The sequence below is a fragment of the Pituophis catenifer genome, unplaced genomic scaffold (assembly GCF_029215685.1).
Source record: "Pituophis catenifer annectens isolate HBS135680 unplaced genomic scaffold, rPitCat1.0.hap2 SCAF_2, whole genome shotgun sequence".
Classification (NCBI taxonomy): domain Eukaryota; kingdom Metazoa; phylum Chordata; class Lepidosauria; order Squamata; family Colubridae; genus Pituophis; species Pituophis catenifer.
The window spans coordinates 57,624,047-57,643,255 of record NW_027256882.1 but is presented as its reverse complement, the minus strand read 5'-3'; the positions used below and the strand labels follow the sequence as shown (position 1 = coordinate 57,643,255).

Here is a 19,209-nt window from a genome sequence, read left to right as displayed (position 1 = left end):
GCAATGTTACAGGATTAATTTCATGGAACTGACTACATAGGTACTGTATTTGCTGCACATCAAACAGCTTCACGGAGTTATTTTCTAAAGCCAAGAATGTGCCCCCTGGGAATATAGATGAGTTCATTGGTTTAGATTAACACCTCCAGACGTATGTATCCATTATCATCCATGCTTTAAATTTTTGCTGGAGAAAACACCATTATAAGCCCAGCAAGGATATTCTTTTTTCAATTGTGAGGGTCTTTATTAAAAGGCTCCTTAATAACAAAAGATGCTTACAAATGAAGGGAAACATCTAAGCTCAATACCTTACAACCTCCAGAGAGCACTTCATTTCCAATAAAAAGTGATCCTTTGTGTCATTTTCAAAAGAACAACTCTGTTTTATAAAGTTTAAAACTGGCCTTAACAAGGATTGTCTGAAATAACATTCAATAAACTTCTGAGGACAAATCTCCCTTTGTGCAGACACATGTTCATTCATTATTATCTATTATTTTGGAATTTTACTGTTATGGGCAGCTATAGGCATAATAATTTATAAAATATTACTATATCCTTGTCTAACAATCAATAGTGTTTGTACATATCAAGATTCATGCATTAGCTTTCCTTATCAGTTGCCAATTGGCAACTGATAATATGCGATTGTGTTCCACATTCAGGATTTTATATTTGTATTTTGTGGATTGTATAAGAATTCTATAACACAAGAATAATCTATGTCTCAAACTTATGTCAATGGTCATTCCTGGCTCTTAAAATGCGGATCATCTTTAGAAAATAGCAATCGCCCCCCAAAAAACATATTCCTGCTAGTGTACATTTTCCAATCATTCCAGTGAGCCTACAGAAGTTTCTATTGTAGTCTAAAAATGCAGTCTAGGAAGCTGTTTTATACAGTGCCATGCCATTAATCTATGTTATTCTTTCTTGAATATGTTTTTTTATAGATAGTAGACTACCAATCCTTTATTCTCAGCTAGGAATATTTAATACAAAAGTCTTTTCTAGGCTTTTTAGTGTGCAAAGGAGGATTTCTGGGTCAGAGCTAAATTCTTCATGTCAAAATATGCAATAGAATAAATCCTCCACTTTGTCATATCATATTGTTTTGTTCGCTTGATGGACGGTAACCATATGGCTCCATTAAAGGAATGAGATTTACCCTTTTTTTATCCTTGCTGCAGAGTTGGGCGGGGGGACGGAAAGCCAAAAATGATTTACTTCCCCTCCCCCTCATACTCCTCTGGATATTTATTTAATTCACTATCTCTATGGCTGCCAAATGTATGAATTGTAATACAGGGTAGCTAACAAGGATTAAAAGCATAGAACAGAAATAAAGAATAAATATAAAAACCCACAAAACAACAATATAATACGACAGAGCTTAAATTGCAATCATATCTACATTCCAAAGTCATTATAAGTGGGCTCCTTGAAAACCAGATTTTAATTTTATACTATTTCATTTTTACTCTATGGGCTTTATTTCAGGAAATAACTGGAAAATCTAGATGGTGTTTTGCTTAAAAGAAAGAGAATAACTTGCTTCACATTAGTAGCATTGATAACCATCAACTCTTGAAGGTTTATGATTAGATTATAACTTTTCTGAAATGCAAACAACTAGGAAACAGCTGTTATTCTTTCTCTGTACACCAAATTATCATATTTAGAGTGGCATCAAATCCTAGTTATTTTCTTCTAACTAGAGCTGAAGCAATTGTACTCAAGGGTAAATCTGCATATAATTATTCATAAAAATCCAGATATTAAACACCTGTTCAGAATTTGTTCTGAAGGCAATTTTTTTTCTTTTCTAAGCTTTTTTTGTCCAAGCACCATTTCGTCAAATACCTTTTAAAATTTTATTTTGATGATTTACCCCCAGCATCGTCAGTCAAAAGTGCATAGCAGGGAATGAGGAAGTGATGTGGGCTGAATTTACGTCATACTGAAAAGAACAAGTGATCAGCTGAGATACAGGAGTATGAAAATATCCAAACCATTACCATCTGAAATCTGAAACTTGGTCTCAGGCCTAAAACACATTCCATAAGTTAATTCACATTAGTGTGATCATCAGTGTGAATGCGATATTCCAGATAACATAAATAGAGCAAACCAAAGAACTGAAAATTAATTTTTTTGATGATAGCCCTGTGTATTTTTGAACCTTTTCCTCTACCAAGCAGCCACTAGTTTTTATATATGTTACATAGACTTCCTTTCCCATTTCTTTCAGTGGAAAAAGCCTTTCCTGAACTTGATCTTACAGTGATTGGATAGAAGCCCAGAGTCATTCTGAGAGCTGCATGCATGCTTCCACCTTTGCATGTAGCTTTTGTTCCCTCTTCATCAATTTTTAACCTAAGGATAGGTTAAACCTAGGAGAAAATGAACATTTCAAAAATAGCATATGTACTTGATATATTTTCTCCTATCCAGAATGTTTGCACCAGGATTTCTGCATAAATCACATTGTACATGTCTTAGCTGTACATTCCATTCTTGAGTACAGCTTTTCTCAATCTTTTTCTTTCGGAGGAATCCTTGAAATAATTTCCAGATCTTGAGGAATCTCTGCATAAACATTGCAAAAATTCTTCACAATTTATGTTTACCTTATGTGTCCAAGTTTTACAATGTTTATAACATCAGAAAAGTGGCAAGTTGGCAACTGAGTTGTGGTGCATAAAAATTCACACCACTGTGAATACTAGCCTTGCGTGGCTAGTACTCAAACAAAATATGTTTTGTTTTTCCTAATCATGATCTCCCTAACAACATCTCATGGAACACATGGATGAGAAAGGCTGCTGTGATATATCACAGTACATAATGCACAGCGAATAAACATACTGTGGAATCCTTGGAGCTCCCTGAATGGAGAACTCGCCATGGCCAGTTCGCCCCAGCCAACTCACCATGCCCAATTCATCACTGCTTACTCACCATAGGACAAGAGTTACACTAATATCAAAGAAATGGTGTCACTATCACCCTATCTGTATATACAAAACTAGGTAAAAGTTCATCTCAGCAATAAATCAAGCTTCCGCTCTTTCTGCTTCAACTTGTTATGTCAGCGCTGGAAGAAAGCCTAATTTGGAACGCTGACAAATGGTGGAATAGAATCATTAAAGAAAGGATGCCAAAAGGAGAAACAAAATGAAATCTAAATGACAAAAAATAATGTTTTAATTATTTTAAATGAATTGTTGAATTGTCCTGTGATGAGTTGTCCCATGGCAAGTTGGCCATGGTAAGTTGTCCTGTTGCAAGATCGCCGTGGTGAGTTGACCAGGTTGAATTGGCTGCAGGAAATGGTCCCATTCCGCTATAAACATGGTTGTTTCCAAGACGTTGCATTATTCAACTGAGTACTATCTTCAGTGGATAGAAAGCGTTACCTACCTGAGTAATGAAATGCAAGCAAACAAAACTAAATTCAGAGACACCAAGGACTCCACAGTTCAACCCTAAACTACAAATATTCTCTCCTATTGATTAGACATACATATAGAACAAATTATTTATCAATCTGTTACATTTGTTAGTTTACATGGATTTTTTTTGTCTTATACCATTATAAATGGCATAAATATGCATATAAGAAAATAAACCTTGAAGTAGGAGGCATCTACCTTTCCTTAACATTAGGTAAATAAAGCCTGATTTGGTCTAGTGGTTAAGGCATCAGGCTAGAAAGAGGAGACTGTTAAGGCACTACCTTAGTGGCGAAGGCATGAAAGTCAACTGGGTTACTTTGAGCCAGTCACTCTCAAAGTGAGTTCCTCTATTCTTATGGAAGATATAGGAAGAGGGAGGAATATTAGGTACAGTATGTTCACCACCTTGAGTTATTTATAAAAATAATAAAGGCAGGAAATAAAGAAAAACTTAAATTCCTTTTGGTATGTAACATCTAAAATAGTGACCCAGCATCTGCATTTGGCTGATATTATTTAATCATCCTTACTGAACAGCATCCCTCAATCCCTTTACTAAAAATAATGGCAAAGATTCAGAAATATGGAAAATTTTTCCATTATACTGATATTCAATCAACCTTTCTGTAACAAAAGAAAGCATGAGGAGAGAATGTGAAGCCATTCACAATTGCACCTATTGATTGAAAATCATTTAAATACCACCTCAAATGTCACTGACATTTACTGCTCTGTTTTTTTTTTTTCAAGACAAATTACACATGTTGACAAGTAAATAACAAGAGGTTGCTTATCGTGGCAGCTGTCATCTCGACATGCCAATAAATTATTCATGTCAGTGAGTTTTATTGTCTTTCCCCAGTGAATGACATAGCAGGTTGAAATGGAGAGGTTCTTGCTTGGCAGACTATTATGTTATTAGATCTTATAATGCATTAATACCAGGAAGGAAAATGAGCATTCTTGATCTGAGCACAGTGGGTGTGTTTTTCCCACATGTAGGAATGTGTAAATAGTTTTCAAGACCATTATCATGCATCTGTGCGACTTGTCTTTTCATTTCTTGCTCTTTCAAATAATCCTCAAATAAATATCACTTAATTGCAGTTCTAAGGCAGTAAGTTTATGAGCTGTGCATTAGGGGGTTTCCTGAAGCCCTGTTTGATTTGATCTGATTTATTAATTTGCATGCTACCTGAAAAAAAAAAGAAATGATAAGAGCTGGTATTCCATGCACTTCACCATTTAGTGATCAGTGATATTAGGCTGTAGAAAAAACAATGTTTCCCACTCAGTGGGACTTCTGAGTTCAATTGAACATATTGTTAGTAACCGCAGTTTCTATTGACAAAAACAAAATTGTGGAAACCAAGAAACTTGGAAGATAAATTGATATATGTAATTACTGTATAAAATTGCAGCATTTAAATAAATGTTGAGTAGATAGAAACTATCCAATCAGCATGAAACCATGAGGTATATTTGAATAGACTAGGATTAAATGGGGCAAACAATTAAATTAACAAGGATATAAAAATATGAAATCATACAGTGGAAGTTATTCAAAGGTTGAAAATAGAGAGCTGTCCTCCCTGCTCTTGCATTCATACTGTCTCTTTCTGTCTATGGAGATTCTTGGTCATCCGGGTCATGGTTGTCCCAAAGGTGCTTTTTCAAGAGGCAACTGGACTTTCTGGTTTTTCTTTGAAGGCATTTCACTCCTCATCCAAGAAGCTGCTTCAGCTCTGACTGGATGGTGGGGAATGGAAGGATTTAATCCTTTCCTCTTTGATTTCATTCTATAGTTTCTGGGGTTATCTGCTATTAAGGTTTAGGATTTCAAAGTGATTCCTGATGTTCTCCTTAAAAATGTTCTATACATACATACATACATACATACATACATACATACATACATATCATGGGAAATGGTTGGCTTTGTTCTTGGCTTTAGCTGGACTTTGTGCTTATACATGAGTGATCTGGGATCAATTCCACATTCAACTATGCATTTGCTGTTATAAATGAGTTCTCCTTATATTAATACATCAGTGAATTCAATTTCTGTGTACTCCATATGATAATGTCAGGAATCATTCTGGTTCCTAGAAGAATGGTTTTTCAGTGAAGACAAAAGAAGTTGATTTCTCTTTCCTAGGTCATAAATTGCAGATATGTTTTCCTCATTAATATTTCAAACTTGGCATTCCATTACAAACAATAAGCAGCGCAACTTGCTTTACTGTTTTGTCAGTTTGAAATTGAACTTGACCATAACTCTCCACAGCATCCTGCTTTTCTGCATCAGTGGTTGGAGCATAAAGTTGGGCAATTGTGATATTAAACTGACGTGCCCTATAAATTACTCCAGGAGAAGATGTTGGTTGCTCCCCACCTCAATGATATGAGGATGGCCAATGGTAAAGGCATTTTTTAGTTAGGATCTCAATTGTTTGAAATAACCTCCTTTTAAAAATTAAATTGTCCCCTTCCTTAATTTATTACCTAAAATTATGAGAAATCAAATGATTATTATCATAATTAGCCTTCTTCCAGAGAGCAGTTGGTAATTAATATCTTGTCTTGATCATTATTGCTGCTATTATGCAATTATTTTGGATTGAACAATAGTAGCTCCATCAAACTATAGAATTATGTTTAAATTTAATTTTAAATGTAAGAGTAACCTTTGGCAAGATGGGCAATGTATAAATTTAGTAATAAATAAAATAAACTAACTTAAGTATTTAATTTAGGTGGATTTTTTTGTGTTTCTTTACTATGGATATTTTAGTTTTAATTGATAATTATAATCTATTGGGAATCTCTGGCATATTCAGTGGTATGTAAGTATATTAAATAAATAAATGTCTGTGGAGATTCTTAATCATCCAGGTCACGTTTGTCCCAAAGATGCTTTTCCAAAACACAATTGGATTTTCTTTTCTTTTTTTTTTCTTTTCTTTTTTTCCTTGAAAAGGTTTTGCTTCTCATCCAAGAAAAACTGAACTAAAGAAGCTTTTTGGATAAGAAGCCAGATGTTTTCAAGGAAAAAAACCAAGAAAATCCAGTTGCCTTTTGGAAAAGCATCTTTGGGATAAACAAACAAATACATCTTTAAATAATAGCACATGAAATGAAGCCCTGTACACTTCATAACTGATTAGAGTTCTATTAATTCAATCCTTGCTCTTAAAGTTCAGATCTTTGCAATATACCTAAAGAAGGATTAGGGATGACATGGTAATAGTGTTCCAATATTTGAGGGGCTCCCACAAAGAATAGGGATCAACCTATTTTCCAAAGCACCAGAAAGCAATACAAGAAACAATAGATGGAAACTAATCAAGGACAGAAGCAACCTAGAATGAAGAAGAAATTTCCTAACAGTGAGAACAATTAACCAGTGGAATAGCTTGCCTCCAGAAGTTGTGGCTACTACATCACTGGAGGCTTTTAAGAAGAGACTGGAAATCCACTTGTCTGGAATGAAATAGGGTCTTCTGCTTGAACAGGGGGTTAGACTAGAAGATCTCCAAGGTCCCTCCCCACTCTGTTATTCTGTGATAATGATTACCCAAACATACACCAGCAATAATTCATGGTCCCCAGTGAGAAAGTGCATATACAGATACCCATATGTTATTTGGTTACACAGAATCAATAAGATATGCTTCTGTTGTTGTAAATGTTGTACCTTATTATTCTTGATGAACGTATCTTTTATTTTATGTACACTGAGAGCATATGCACCGAGACAAATTCCTTGTGTGTCCAATCACACTTGACCAATAAAAAATTCTATTCTATTCTATCTATTCTATTCTATCATGGTCATGTCTACTAAATGGGTTGGGATGAATTGTAGAAGTTGTGTTCTACAACTTTCCCTACCTTGTTTTCTTCCAGTGGAACAGAATGTTGAAAAGAGAGTCAAGGTTCTGTTGGACCAAATATTAGAAGACACAACAGAACCAGGGAAAATCTGGATGAGGAGAGAAGCCAGGAAAAGAAGAATAGAGGTTGAAGATGGAGTAGCTCTGGTTTGGGGCTCTGGAGGAGGGAGGGCGAAATCCAGGAAAATTTTCTCAAAACATTCCTATAGGAAAGGCAAGGGTTCACTTCACAATTCACCCAACTAAATGGGTTGGGATGAATTGTAGAAGTTGTGTTCTACAACTTTCCCTACCTTGTTTTCTTCCAGTGGAACAGAATGTTTGAAAAGAGAGTCAAGGTTCTGTTGAACCAAATATTAGAAGACACAACCGAACCAGAGAAAATCTGGATGAGGAGAGAAGCCAGGAAAAGAAGAATAGAGGTTGAAGATGGAGTAGCTCTGGTTTGGGGCTCTGGAGGGAGGAGGGCGAAATCCAGGAAAATTTTCTCAAAACATTCCTATAGGAAAGGCAAGGGTTCAGAATGCTACTAGCTTCTTTTCTCCTCCTGATCATAAAACCCAGCAAAGAATCTGTACAGCATATCTATATTCCCAGTGAAGATATGCTCTCAAACACCATGCAGGGAGAAAGCGTAAACTCGCATTGACGCAAAGCTTCAAAATTTAACTGTCTTTTTCTACAACTATTTTTTGTTGTTAAATGAAAAACACCCCACATATTATCTATCTTGTACATCATCTGTTCAGCACCTTTTCTGTGAAGCTTCCAATCTTTTTTTCCAACAGGCTGTTATTTTGCGATTTTTTTGGAATCCAAACTATACAAAAATAGGAAATTGTGCAGAGTAGTAGCCCAAGTTATTATTGCATTTCAAAGTTAACCCAGAGAATATTCTTAGGAGTTGCTATGAAATTATTTAATAAGGGGCTTGGTTTATGGCTCAAACTTTCACTAGGGTATTTAAATGATGTTGGATGATTTGAGGATTGAAGTCTTTGGATCACAATCTGCCAGAGTTATAATTCATACATCATCAAAGAAATATACTAATAAGATGCATCCCTAGGAAAAATGCATCTAGCATTCATTATTCATTCAATAATTTAATTATGCTCATGAAATCTTTATTAAAGCCAAAAGATTTACATGTTCTGAAGAGAAACCAGTTCCAATTTTTATATCAAGGGATCTTGTGTATACACACAGTGACAGCACCAAAATTAGAAGTTTTAGAAATTTTCTTGTCTTTTAGATGAACTCTTAGCTTTTCAGGGGTTGGTTGACACACCATAAGAGGCAGACCATTTTTCTTCCAGATGATCAATAAAAGAGTGTATTTTCAAAATGACTTAATATTGATGAAGATTCACAATTGCTTTCAGTATTGACTGTATGTCCATAATCACCTCTGGGACAGTAAATTAATTTAATGCAGTCATTTTAAGCATTGAAAAAGAAACAATAAGCAAAGTGTTGTTACTTAGTCTGAAGAACAAAGCTGACATTTTACCTTGTTTTGTCCTTTTGCTCTAGGAAGTGGATCTACATCGAGTGAACAGCCAGGACAAATTTGGTCTTACTGTCTGCTACAGAACTGATGATGAAGATGATATTGGTATTTATATCAGTGAGGTGAGATGAGATTTCCTTAAACAACATGAGTCTTTTGACTGTAGCTACAATAGAGTTTTCTTTTGTTACATAAGTTTCATTTATTTATGTAACCCCAAAGGAGAATTGGTATATTATTTCTAAAAATCATCTGGTGTGCTAGCATTTATACTCCCCATTCGTAGCTGAATTTTAATTAAAATTCCACATTTAGTTTTAAAAGGATATCCACAGAAGTCCTAGCTCAAGTATTCATTCAGGTCTTCATTACAAGACCTACTTGTTGTTATTCTTCAGTCAGGAATTAAGTAGGCAAGTTGTGCCTTATCAGAGTTGATTTCTATTGTGGGATGCTTTCTTTGTAGGCTTCCTAAAGTAGTTTCCAAAATCACCAATATGGATATGGGTGTTTTTTTCTTACTGCTTATGTTCTGTCATTTCCTTCTGCTTTTATTATCTTTAATTATGGAAATAAATAATTGATTTGTTCTTGTTGAACACACCAGATTCCTGCACTTGTGAGACCCACTCATGAATTCCTTGATTCCTTGATGATTTTGTAATTGAATGTGTCAACTGTCACAACTAAAAGTATTTTTTGTTTCAAGTGAGATGGATTAATATGAAAATAATGAAATTAACTAAATTAAGCCCTATTGATTTCAGAATGCCACAATTAATTTGTAATGGTTGCCTGTTAAGTCTGTTGCACAAAAAAAAAAAGATCCAGAGTCTTGTGGGACCTTAACCAGTAATAAACATTTCTCTAAATCCCACCTCATGAAATGCATGAAATGTCATTCTAAGTTAGCATGTTTGCACAGTAGCATTGGGATGGCTGTGCAATTTTAAGCATTGAAGTCTAATGAAATACAAGGATATAATATATTTACTTAGATCTAGGAGCACATAAAGTTTACGCATTGGTTTTTCTGTCTGCAAATATTCAGGAAGAATGGATGAAGTGTGATTGAAATTTTCAGTTGCTTTGTGAGGAGATGTTTTAGTTAGGATACTATTGTTAGAGTACCCTAGCAACACTTTAGTTTTCTTAGAAGTATTAACAAAAATAGATACATTAAGCACTGCTGATGCTGAATGCAACTATTTTACAAATAAGTTCAATAAACAAAAATGTGTCAACAAATCAATATATTTTCCAGGTGCCTGAAAGTACCATTCAATTGATGATCTTTCTCCCTCTCCCTCTCCCTCTCCCTCCCTCCCTCCCTCCCTCTTCATGTGTATGTATGTGTTTAAATATGGATGGTTTATTTATGAATAGAAGACAACACTCAAGGCCTATACAAGTGTTTTTCTACTTCTAATAATAATAATGCAGTATGACAACATAAAACTGAAACATATGCAGAAGAAAAATATCAATTCCTTCTTAGGAGAAAGAGTTAAAAGGAACCAACCCAAATGGTCAATGGAACAGAAGAGTTTTCCTTGCTAAATGAAAACTGGCCTTTATATCCCTTAAAGCCAAGAAAGAGGGGATTGTTTGAATGCTGGGGGTGGGTGGGTGGGTGGGTGTTGTTTTCCCTAGAAGGGACAACTGAGAAGGTTCAAGAGGACACAAATAGTATTCCCTCTGCTAGCTTTTATCAGGCAGATAGATGTTACCGGGAGAAGAATTCAGTGCACAAATGCCACAGCAGTCTTGTCCCACAATTGTGAATGTTGCTCTATCAGGATACCCAACTATAGAGAAGATAGTAAACTTGTGCACCTGAATGCTTTCCCGACCTTCTTTCAATGTTCATATGAAACATATGGTGTTTCTGCAACATTCAAATGTGAAAAAATTGTAGACTATACTTTAGCTGTTTGCCTAAGTAAGCAAATGCCTACTTAAGATACAGTGCATGATTAAATAGGAGTGCCTAACCTGAACTATAAGATCCATGATTAAATTCTACCTTACAAACTTATAAACCCAGTTTAAAAACTACATTACCCTGAGGCAGGGGCAGGGGTGAAATTCAATTTTTTTCCCTACCGGTTCTGTGGGCGTGGCTTGGTGGGCGTGGCAGGGGAAGGATATTGCAAAATCTCCATTCCTACCCCACTCTGGGGCCAGGTTCTCCAGAACCTGTTAGAACCTGCTGCATTTCACCTCTGGGCAGGGGAATAAATATTAGTTAACTGTTAAAAACATGCTGGGTGGATGGGAATACAGTTGAGTCACTGCTTTCTGTTCTTTTACAGATTGATCCCAACAGCATTGCTGCAAAGGATGGCCGTATCAGAGAGGGTGATCGCATAATTCAAGTGAGTTCTCAAAATATTTATTCATTTATTGCTTATAGTTATATATATCTTTCCTCCAGGAGCTGAAAGCCATATGTATAGTATTCCTTTCTCCAATACACAGAAGTAAACCTGTTGAGAGAGAGGCATTAGGTCAAAATTACACAATGAGATACCCTGACTGACTTTCTAATCCAAGCATCTTCCTTATTAGGTGAAATCACACATTAGCTTTTGTATTTATTTATGTATCCAATTTATATATGAGGCCATATCACAGATATGACGCTGATCTGGGTGGCTTATAATAAAACAATCGCATATAAAGGAACAGTGTAAATAATTTAAAAACAGATAAAAATAAGGCGATGGAGAAATGGGCCAGCATCCTACAGACAATGCGGACACTGTGAAGGTAACTTATTTTCCTGGGATTCCAAATCCTGCTGGAAGAAGAACCAGGTTTTGAGGAATTATGCAGTCCTTTACATTCTGATTTTGTACACCACTAAAGTTTCATTTGAGATGAACAGCACTTTTGGCAACTTCATGGGCCTGTGCATGTAATTTTCTTGGCAGAAGTGGTTTGCCGTTGCTGCCTTCTGAGATTTTTTTTTTCCCTCAACTTCCCCAGTCTAGATTTTACCAATCATATTTTGAAAGTTCCCCCTGGAGAAATCCCACCAAAACAGTCTCCTGGTGAAAGGGCAGATGCGAACCGTTTTAGGCCAAATGCAGTTGTATTTACTCTCATAGATCAACCATGAAAGGCAAAGTGTTACTTGACAGCATTATGTTTGTGAAAAACTACCTCAGGGGATAATCCAACAGTCTCTTAACACTGGTGTAATGTTATTGAATTTGCCATCATATAGCACTTTTAGCAGGCATAGAGATTTATAATCCTTATTTTATTCAGCCTCACAACAGTCCTGTGAATCCCAAATGTCACATTACTTTTTGATGCAATAAAGTTTATGTGGCAAGAAGATGTATTTATCTTTCCAGCACAAAGTTTTAAAACTAGATTTTTCCTTGACATGGAAAATCAGCTCATTCCATGTTAAGATGCTCCTAAAATAAAAACTGGTGTTCCCCCCCCCCCCCAAAAAAAACACTGTAGCTGCTTGATTCTTTTGGAGAACCAAAGAAGAATATAGGAAGTGGGTGTGAGGTAAATTCAGTGGTGGGACTCAGCCAGTTCGCACCAGTTCGGGAGAACCGGTTGTTAATTTTTTGAGCAGTTTGGTGAACTGGTTGTTGGAAGAAATCATTAGGGCAGAAAACCGGTTGTTAAATTATTTGAATCTCACCACTGGGTAAATTCTTTCCATTTTAGAGATTCAGAAAGAAGATAAAAAGCAATACTGAATCAGTGGTTTGGGGGAATGCAGAATTGAGCTCAGATAGTTCTATTTGTTTCATGAAGATGCATGTTGTTCTGATAAATTAAATGCCTTAGGCTGTATAAATGTCTACAATCAGAGTAATATATCTGTCGAAAATATCCACATAGCAGCAGGTTTTTCTGCACTTTCTAAGTGTTTTTCTACACTTTCTAAGTGATTGGAGAGGTTGACAGAAGTTGTTTTTTTTAAATTTTCTCTCATCAGATTAATGGAATTGAGATACAGAATCGAGAAGAAGCTGTAGCTCTTTTGACCAGTGAAGAAAGCAAGAATGTCTCCTTACTCATAGCAAGGCCAGAAATTCTCCAGGTATTCTCCAATATTTCAGTTACTGATGTGATGTTATCTATGTTTTACAATAAGAAAATCTCTTCTGATGATTTTGAAGTTGAAGTTGAAGTTGATCAAGATATTTAAAAAGTATTGTTGAATGTTTCAATATATTAAGCCAATTACTGTACAGCTAGATATGTGTGGACCCTTGAAAAAGCTGGATGGCCATAATCCAAGGGACAGTCAGCCTGGAAAAGGTCTATCTTTGTGTATGCTAAGAGCCAACATCAAGTTGATATCATCGATTAATAAATTAATCAGTTAAACAATATATATGAGACATTCAGGTATTACCCACCTGATAGGATAGCCAAGATAGAAACTAGTGCAACAAAGAAATAATTTGCAGAAATGGCAGCACATAGTTAAAGACATATAAAGTGAAATAATTTTTAAAGATCCTGGGACTAGGAAATGGAAGACTAAAGAGATAATGCAAAAAATGTGAAGGCATGAAGAATTTTTATTATTATTTATATAATAAGTAGACAGGGAGAAGCAAAGTTATTTGACAATAGAGTTTTAATATTTTACATCTGCTGTAGCTCTTTTTGTCTCCGTGGAATCACTAGGCAGTGGTTGAATATGATAATGACATTTATTTATTAATTACTTATTAAATTTATTACTTATAAATTATAAAATTACCTATTAAATTTAGGGATGCGGTAGCTAAGACACTGAGCTTGTCAATCGAAAGGTTGGCAGTTCAGTGGTTCGCATCCCTAGTGCCGCATAACAGAGTGAGCTCCCATTACTTGTCCCAGCTTCTGCCAACCTAGCAGTTCAAAAGCACGTAAAAAATGCAAGGAGAAAAAATAGGGACCACCTTTGGTGAGAAGGTAACAGCGTTCCATGCGCCTTTGGAATTTAGTCATGCTGGCCATATGACCATGGAGATGTCTTCGGACAGTGCTGGCTCTTCAGCTTTGAAACGGAGATGAGCACCGCCCCCTAGAGTCAGGAATGACTAGCACATATGTGTGAGGGGAACCTTTACCTTTACCTAAATTTATATGCCACCCATCTCACTACAAAATAACTCTGGGTGACTTACAATTAAAAGCATAAATGTAAAATATTTAAAACTTTTAAAACATTAGGTACCGAAATATGAAGCAAAAGACAAGACTCGATAAGGTGGTGACATCTTCTGTGTTAGTCTGCCAGGTACCTCCAACATAGTGCTCCCATAAGGATCCCAAGCCAACTGGCAGACCCAGATTTTAATGCCCTGCCAGAAGACCAGAAAGGTGGGGCAGATCTTATTTCAGGCAGCAAGATATTCCAAAGAGCAAAGACCATCATAAAAAAGGCTCTCCTTCTAGAACCCCACCCAGTGGTGGGTTGCTACCGGTTCGCCCTGGTTCCTCCCAGACATCTCTGCGCATGCACAGAAGCGTTGTGCGCACGCGCCCATGAGCAAACCGGTAGCAACAGGATTTTAATCCCACTACTGCCCCCACCAGTCAAAACTCTTTAACCAATAGGGCTCTGTAGCATGCCCCTTCTGTGGGACCAAATGGGGTGGGCTGATACCATTGGAATGAGGCAGTATAGTATATAATTTTGAAAGGTATGATTTTGTACATGGCCAGAAGCTTCTTCTACCACCTCCAAAGGCTTACTGAACATAGTTTGCACAGCATAATCACTGAACTGATGCAGTCCTATCTCAGTCCCAATTGGTAGTAACACTATATTATTGCTGCACATGTCCATGTCAGAAACCATCTTTCCATTTTTTTTCTTTTGTACCAGTAATAAATTTATTTCTAGGAATTAATGGGATGATGGGGATTCTGACATTTGAGAGGGGGACTTAGTGAAGAATTATTTATTGTTCTAAACCGGGATGACAGCAATACATAGGCTTACATTCTGCAGTTGGGATTCACAGCATGGAAGAAACTTAGCAGGACTTCTGTGGCACGATAATAATGCATAAAGTTTCCTAAAGAGCCATTGCTAAATTTTATGTAGTACAGCTAGCTAATGTAGATGAGCACTGCCCTCTACAGTTGGATATGATTGGGCAGGGGAAACTTTTTTTTTAATTTATAATATTTTAAAATTTATGTACCTAATAACCGTATTTGGTTTGGTTTATTTTCTTTACAGCTAGATGAGGGATGGATGGATGATGACAGAAATGATTTTCTGGATGACTTACATATGGACATGCTGGAGGAACAGCACCACCAAGCAATGCAGTTTACTGCCAATATGCTACAGCAGGTAAAAAACATAGTTAGGCCAAACGTTTGATGAGGATATTGAAAATATGGAGAGTGTGTTGTGTTCAGGCTACAGGTATACAGCATGTATTATATGGTGCATGTAACCTGTCATAAAACACCTGTATACCAAAAGTAAGTTGTGGGTTCTGTTCACCCAACTACCACTAGTTCTAATGATCTTCTCCATCAACTCAACATTTTAAATTCCTTTCAGATTAGGTGAATACCTTCCTATAGAAATCACTGGCTTGTAGCTACCATTTTCATTTTAATTTTATAAAAAAAATCTGAGCGAAGACCAGAAATACTGTGATCAATAAAGTCTATGATACAAGCTAAACCTTGGCTTTGCATCACTGAGTTTGAGATTGCATTTGTAAAATGAACAAGTTCTGTTATGTCTTATACTAAAATAATTTAATTTTTCGCTGCCCAAGAATTGTCTTTTTGTAGTTGGCATTCCACTATTGGAAGGTATGCCAAATCAATTTTCCCTACTGAAAGAACTTAATAAACAGTGGCCCATTCCATACGTAACAAAAGGTTAAAAATAGGTTAAAAAAAAAAAAGAAGAAGAAGAAACCCATAGTTTGCATATTAGTTTTGCTTTTAAAAAAAAAAATAAACTTCCCTGTTCTTAATTTTCTTTTTAGAAAAAGAAAAACGAAGAGGATGGTGGTACCACAGATACTGCAACCATTTTATCCAACCAACACGAAAAAGACAGTGGCGTAGGGCGTACAGACGACAGCACTCGGAATGACGAAAGCTCCGAGCAAGAGAACAATGCCGATGATCACGTTACTTCCTCAAACACTTTGGGAAGCCAAAAGAAACTCGCTTATAGCCAGGACACACTGGGCAGCGGTGACATGCAGTTCAGCAATGAGTCATTTATTTCAGCTGATTGCACAGATGCAGACTTCCTTGGCATCTCAGTGGATGAGTGCGAGAGGTTTCGTGAACTGCTGGAGCTGAAATGCCAGGTCAAATCCACAAACCCATACAGCCTGTACTGCCCCAGCAGTACTCTGGATATGAGTAAAAGTGACCATGAGAGTGTGGATAGGGAGCTGGAGATGCTGAATGAGGAGCTGCGTAATATTGAGCTGGAGTGTCTTAATATTGTCCGAGCCCATAAGATGCAGCAATTGAAGGAACAGTTTCGAGAGCCGTGGATGCTGCATAACAGTGGCTTCTGCAACTACAATACCAGCATTGATGTCCGCCGACATGAGCTCTCGGATATTACTGAGCTCCCAGAAAAATCAGATAAGGACAGCTCCAGTGCATACAACACTGGTGAAAGTTGCCGAAGCACACCACTCACGTTAGACATCTCCCCCAACAACTCTCTATGTAGGACAGCAGACCCTCTCACTTTACAAGGCAGGGAGGGGGCAGAAGGCACTCTGAAATTGTTGTTGCCTAGTTCAGAAGATCAGGAATCCAGTTTGGCTAACCCGCCTCCTCCCAAAGATGCTGACCTTAGCCAGCCATCGGAAATCAAGGAAAGGAAAATTAACGAAGAAAGCAATAGCTCAGTTCCAGCTCCCAAAGCAGGTGGGTCCTCTTTGTCTTCATATCAGCATTCTCCATACAAGCATGCCCATATTCCAGCCCATGCCCAACACTACCAGAGCTACATGCAGCTGATCCAACAGAAGTCCGCAGTGGAATATGCGCAGAGCCAGATGAGTTTGGTGAGCATGTGTAAAGACTGGAACTCTTCAAACCAGAGTGAACCCAGGATGGAATGGAAAGTCAAGGTCAGAAGTGACGGTACTCGCTACATCACCAAGAGGCCAGTCAGGGACCGGCTGCTACGAGAGCGTGCTATAAAGATCAGAGAGGAGCGCAGCGGCATGACAACAGATGACGATGCCATCAGCGAAATGAAGATGGGCCGTTACTGGAGCAAGGAGGAACGGAAGCAGCATATTGTGAAGGCCAAGGAGCAGAGAAAGCGGCGTGAGTTTATGATGCAAAGTCGGTTGGAATGCTTAAAGGAACAACAAGGGACTGAGGACAAGAAGGAAATGAATATCATAGAACTGAGCCACAAAAAAATGATGAAGAAAAGAAACAAAAAGATATTTGACAATTGGATGACAATTCAAGAACTCCTAACCCATGGCACAAAATCACCAGATGGGACAAAAGTTTACAACTCTTTCCTCTCAGTGACTACCGTATAATTTTTCTGTGCCAAAGCTAAATACGTAAAACCCTTCCGTTGGGGTAGAGATTCTTGCCTCGTTCAATGTGGCAACACTTGTTTTTGTTTCCTTGTTTGTATATATAAGATACGTTCATCGGATCTACCATCCAAATGGAGAATTTGGGTTTCTCAAGCATTTTCAAAGAGGAGAGAGACATCGTCCACCCCAAATCTTTGAAGGCAATACTGAAGAGGCAGAGCTTACTTGGAATACCAATAGTACCTTTTTTTTGTAACTTGTTATCCTTTTGCATAAAGTGTTTTAAAATAACAGGAAAACATATTAGTCATACTTAACACAGGTAATATCTTTTTATTCATATATTCCTATTTTAAAAAAAGGTTACACATGCAGAAACGCAATGACAACCTCAAATATGTATTTTTAACAAGGCAGTATTTTGCAATATATCTTTGCTAGTAGGTCCTTTTTCCGCAGAGGTTGCTGTTTTAATCAATATTTTTTAGCTGAACTAGCAAACCCTTCATAGAATCATTTTGCAGTAACATATCACACCAGCTGTGTCTTTGGAGTTGTACTGGCCTGCCTGTCCATCATGGTACCTATGATAGGTAAACTAAATACAGCTGGCAGATAGGATAACTCTTGATGTACCTCCCTAGATTTGAAGCCTAATTGGAATAACTTGGATTGCGCTGGCTGGACTGGTAGTATTAAAATCTCACTGTGATTACTATAAATATTTGGGTAACTACCGCCCTGTTTCAACAAAGTAGCCAGAGATAGGTCATTGGATTAAATTACAGAGACTATAGAGGAAGCTTTCCATAAAAGTGTACAGGGACAGGCAATACCTAGGCACTGACAATATTATGCATATGACTCTTTAGGACTCTAGCTAACAGCTGCACTCTTTCAGCTTCTCTCTCTCTGGTTTCTGAAGGAAGAAAGTAGGTATCACTTGAAAGAGCAGAAGGCAACTACTACATGCTGCAGCTCTGAAAGGTTTTGAAGTTTGCCAAGGCTGTGGCCTGTTGAACGAATGTGCATGTGTGTCTAATGGTGTTACAAAACCAATTGTGTAATTTGAAATGCCAATTGTAGTAGCTGTCAGCTTTGTAGATTGGAATGTATTGAAATTGAGAGCAGTTTTCATGGGAAACATGACTAGTTATTAACAAGTAAAATGAAGTTAAAATAAATTATTGTTTTATATTTCAACTCAATTGTAGTAGGCTTTATTTTGTCTGTTTTAATCCATTATTCTCAGCACTGTCACTGCAGAGCCTTGCATTGTTTTATACAGCAATATTGAGATTTCTCTAGCTGTAATCGTCAAATGTTTATTCTTACGATTGGAAAAACAGTGTGCAAGCATGTACCTACTTGGGAATAAACATTGAGTTAACAGTTGGAATGTACCTTGTAGGTCATCTAGTTCAACCCCCCACCCAAGCAGGAGACTCTACACCATTTCTGACAGATGGTAGTCCAGTCTCTTCTTGAGACAGTCCAATGATGAAGTGCCCACAATTTCTGAAGACAAGCTGTTCCATTGGTTGATTGTTCTCGCTGTCAGAAAATTCCTCCTTATTTCTAGGTTGAATCTCTACTTGATCTGTGTCACAATCTACCTTGCAGTTTCTCAGAAGCTTCTTTCTCTGAAAATAAGATTCTTTTGTTGACCATGTTCTCAGAATGATTTTTTTTTCTTTCAATTTTCTCTTGCTTGTATTTTTGAGCCTAGTTTATTGCTACTGTTGGCAGAATTCTGCTTTTGGCACTCTTTGCCTTTAAAGGTCTGTTCTTCATATTGA

General features: G+C 37.0%; 1 protein-coding gene across 1 annotated transcript in view; it reads left to right on the top strand.

The window, feature by feature from the left end:
- The window catches only part of PDZRN3 (PDZ domain containing ring finger 3), a 225,023-nt gene extending 206,410 nt beyond the window's left edge, over positions 1-18,613 (top strand). The window contains exons 6-10 of the mRNA XM_070936861.1: positions 8,894-8,992; positions 11,186-11,248; positions 12,841-12,945; positions 15,091-15,207; positions 15,863-18,613. Coding sequence (XP_070792962.1) covers positions 8,894-8,992; positions 11,186-11,248; positions 12,841-12,945; positions 15,091-15,207; positions 15,863-17,407 — 1,929 coding nt within the window. The 3' untranslated portion in view covers positions 17,408-18,613. The remainder of the gene's footprint in view (positions 1-8,893; positions 8,993-11,185; positions 11,249-12,840; positions 12,946-15,090; positions 15,208-15,862) is intronic.
- The last annotated feature ends 596 nt before the right edge of the window (positions 18,614-19,209 follow it).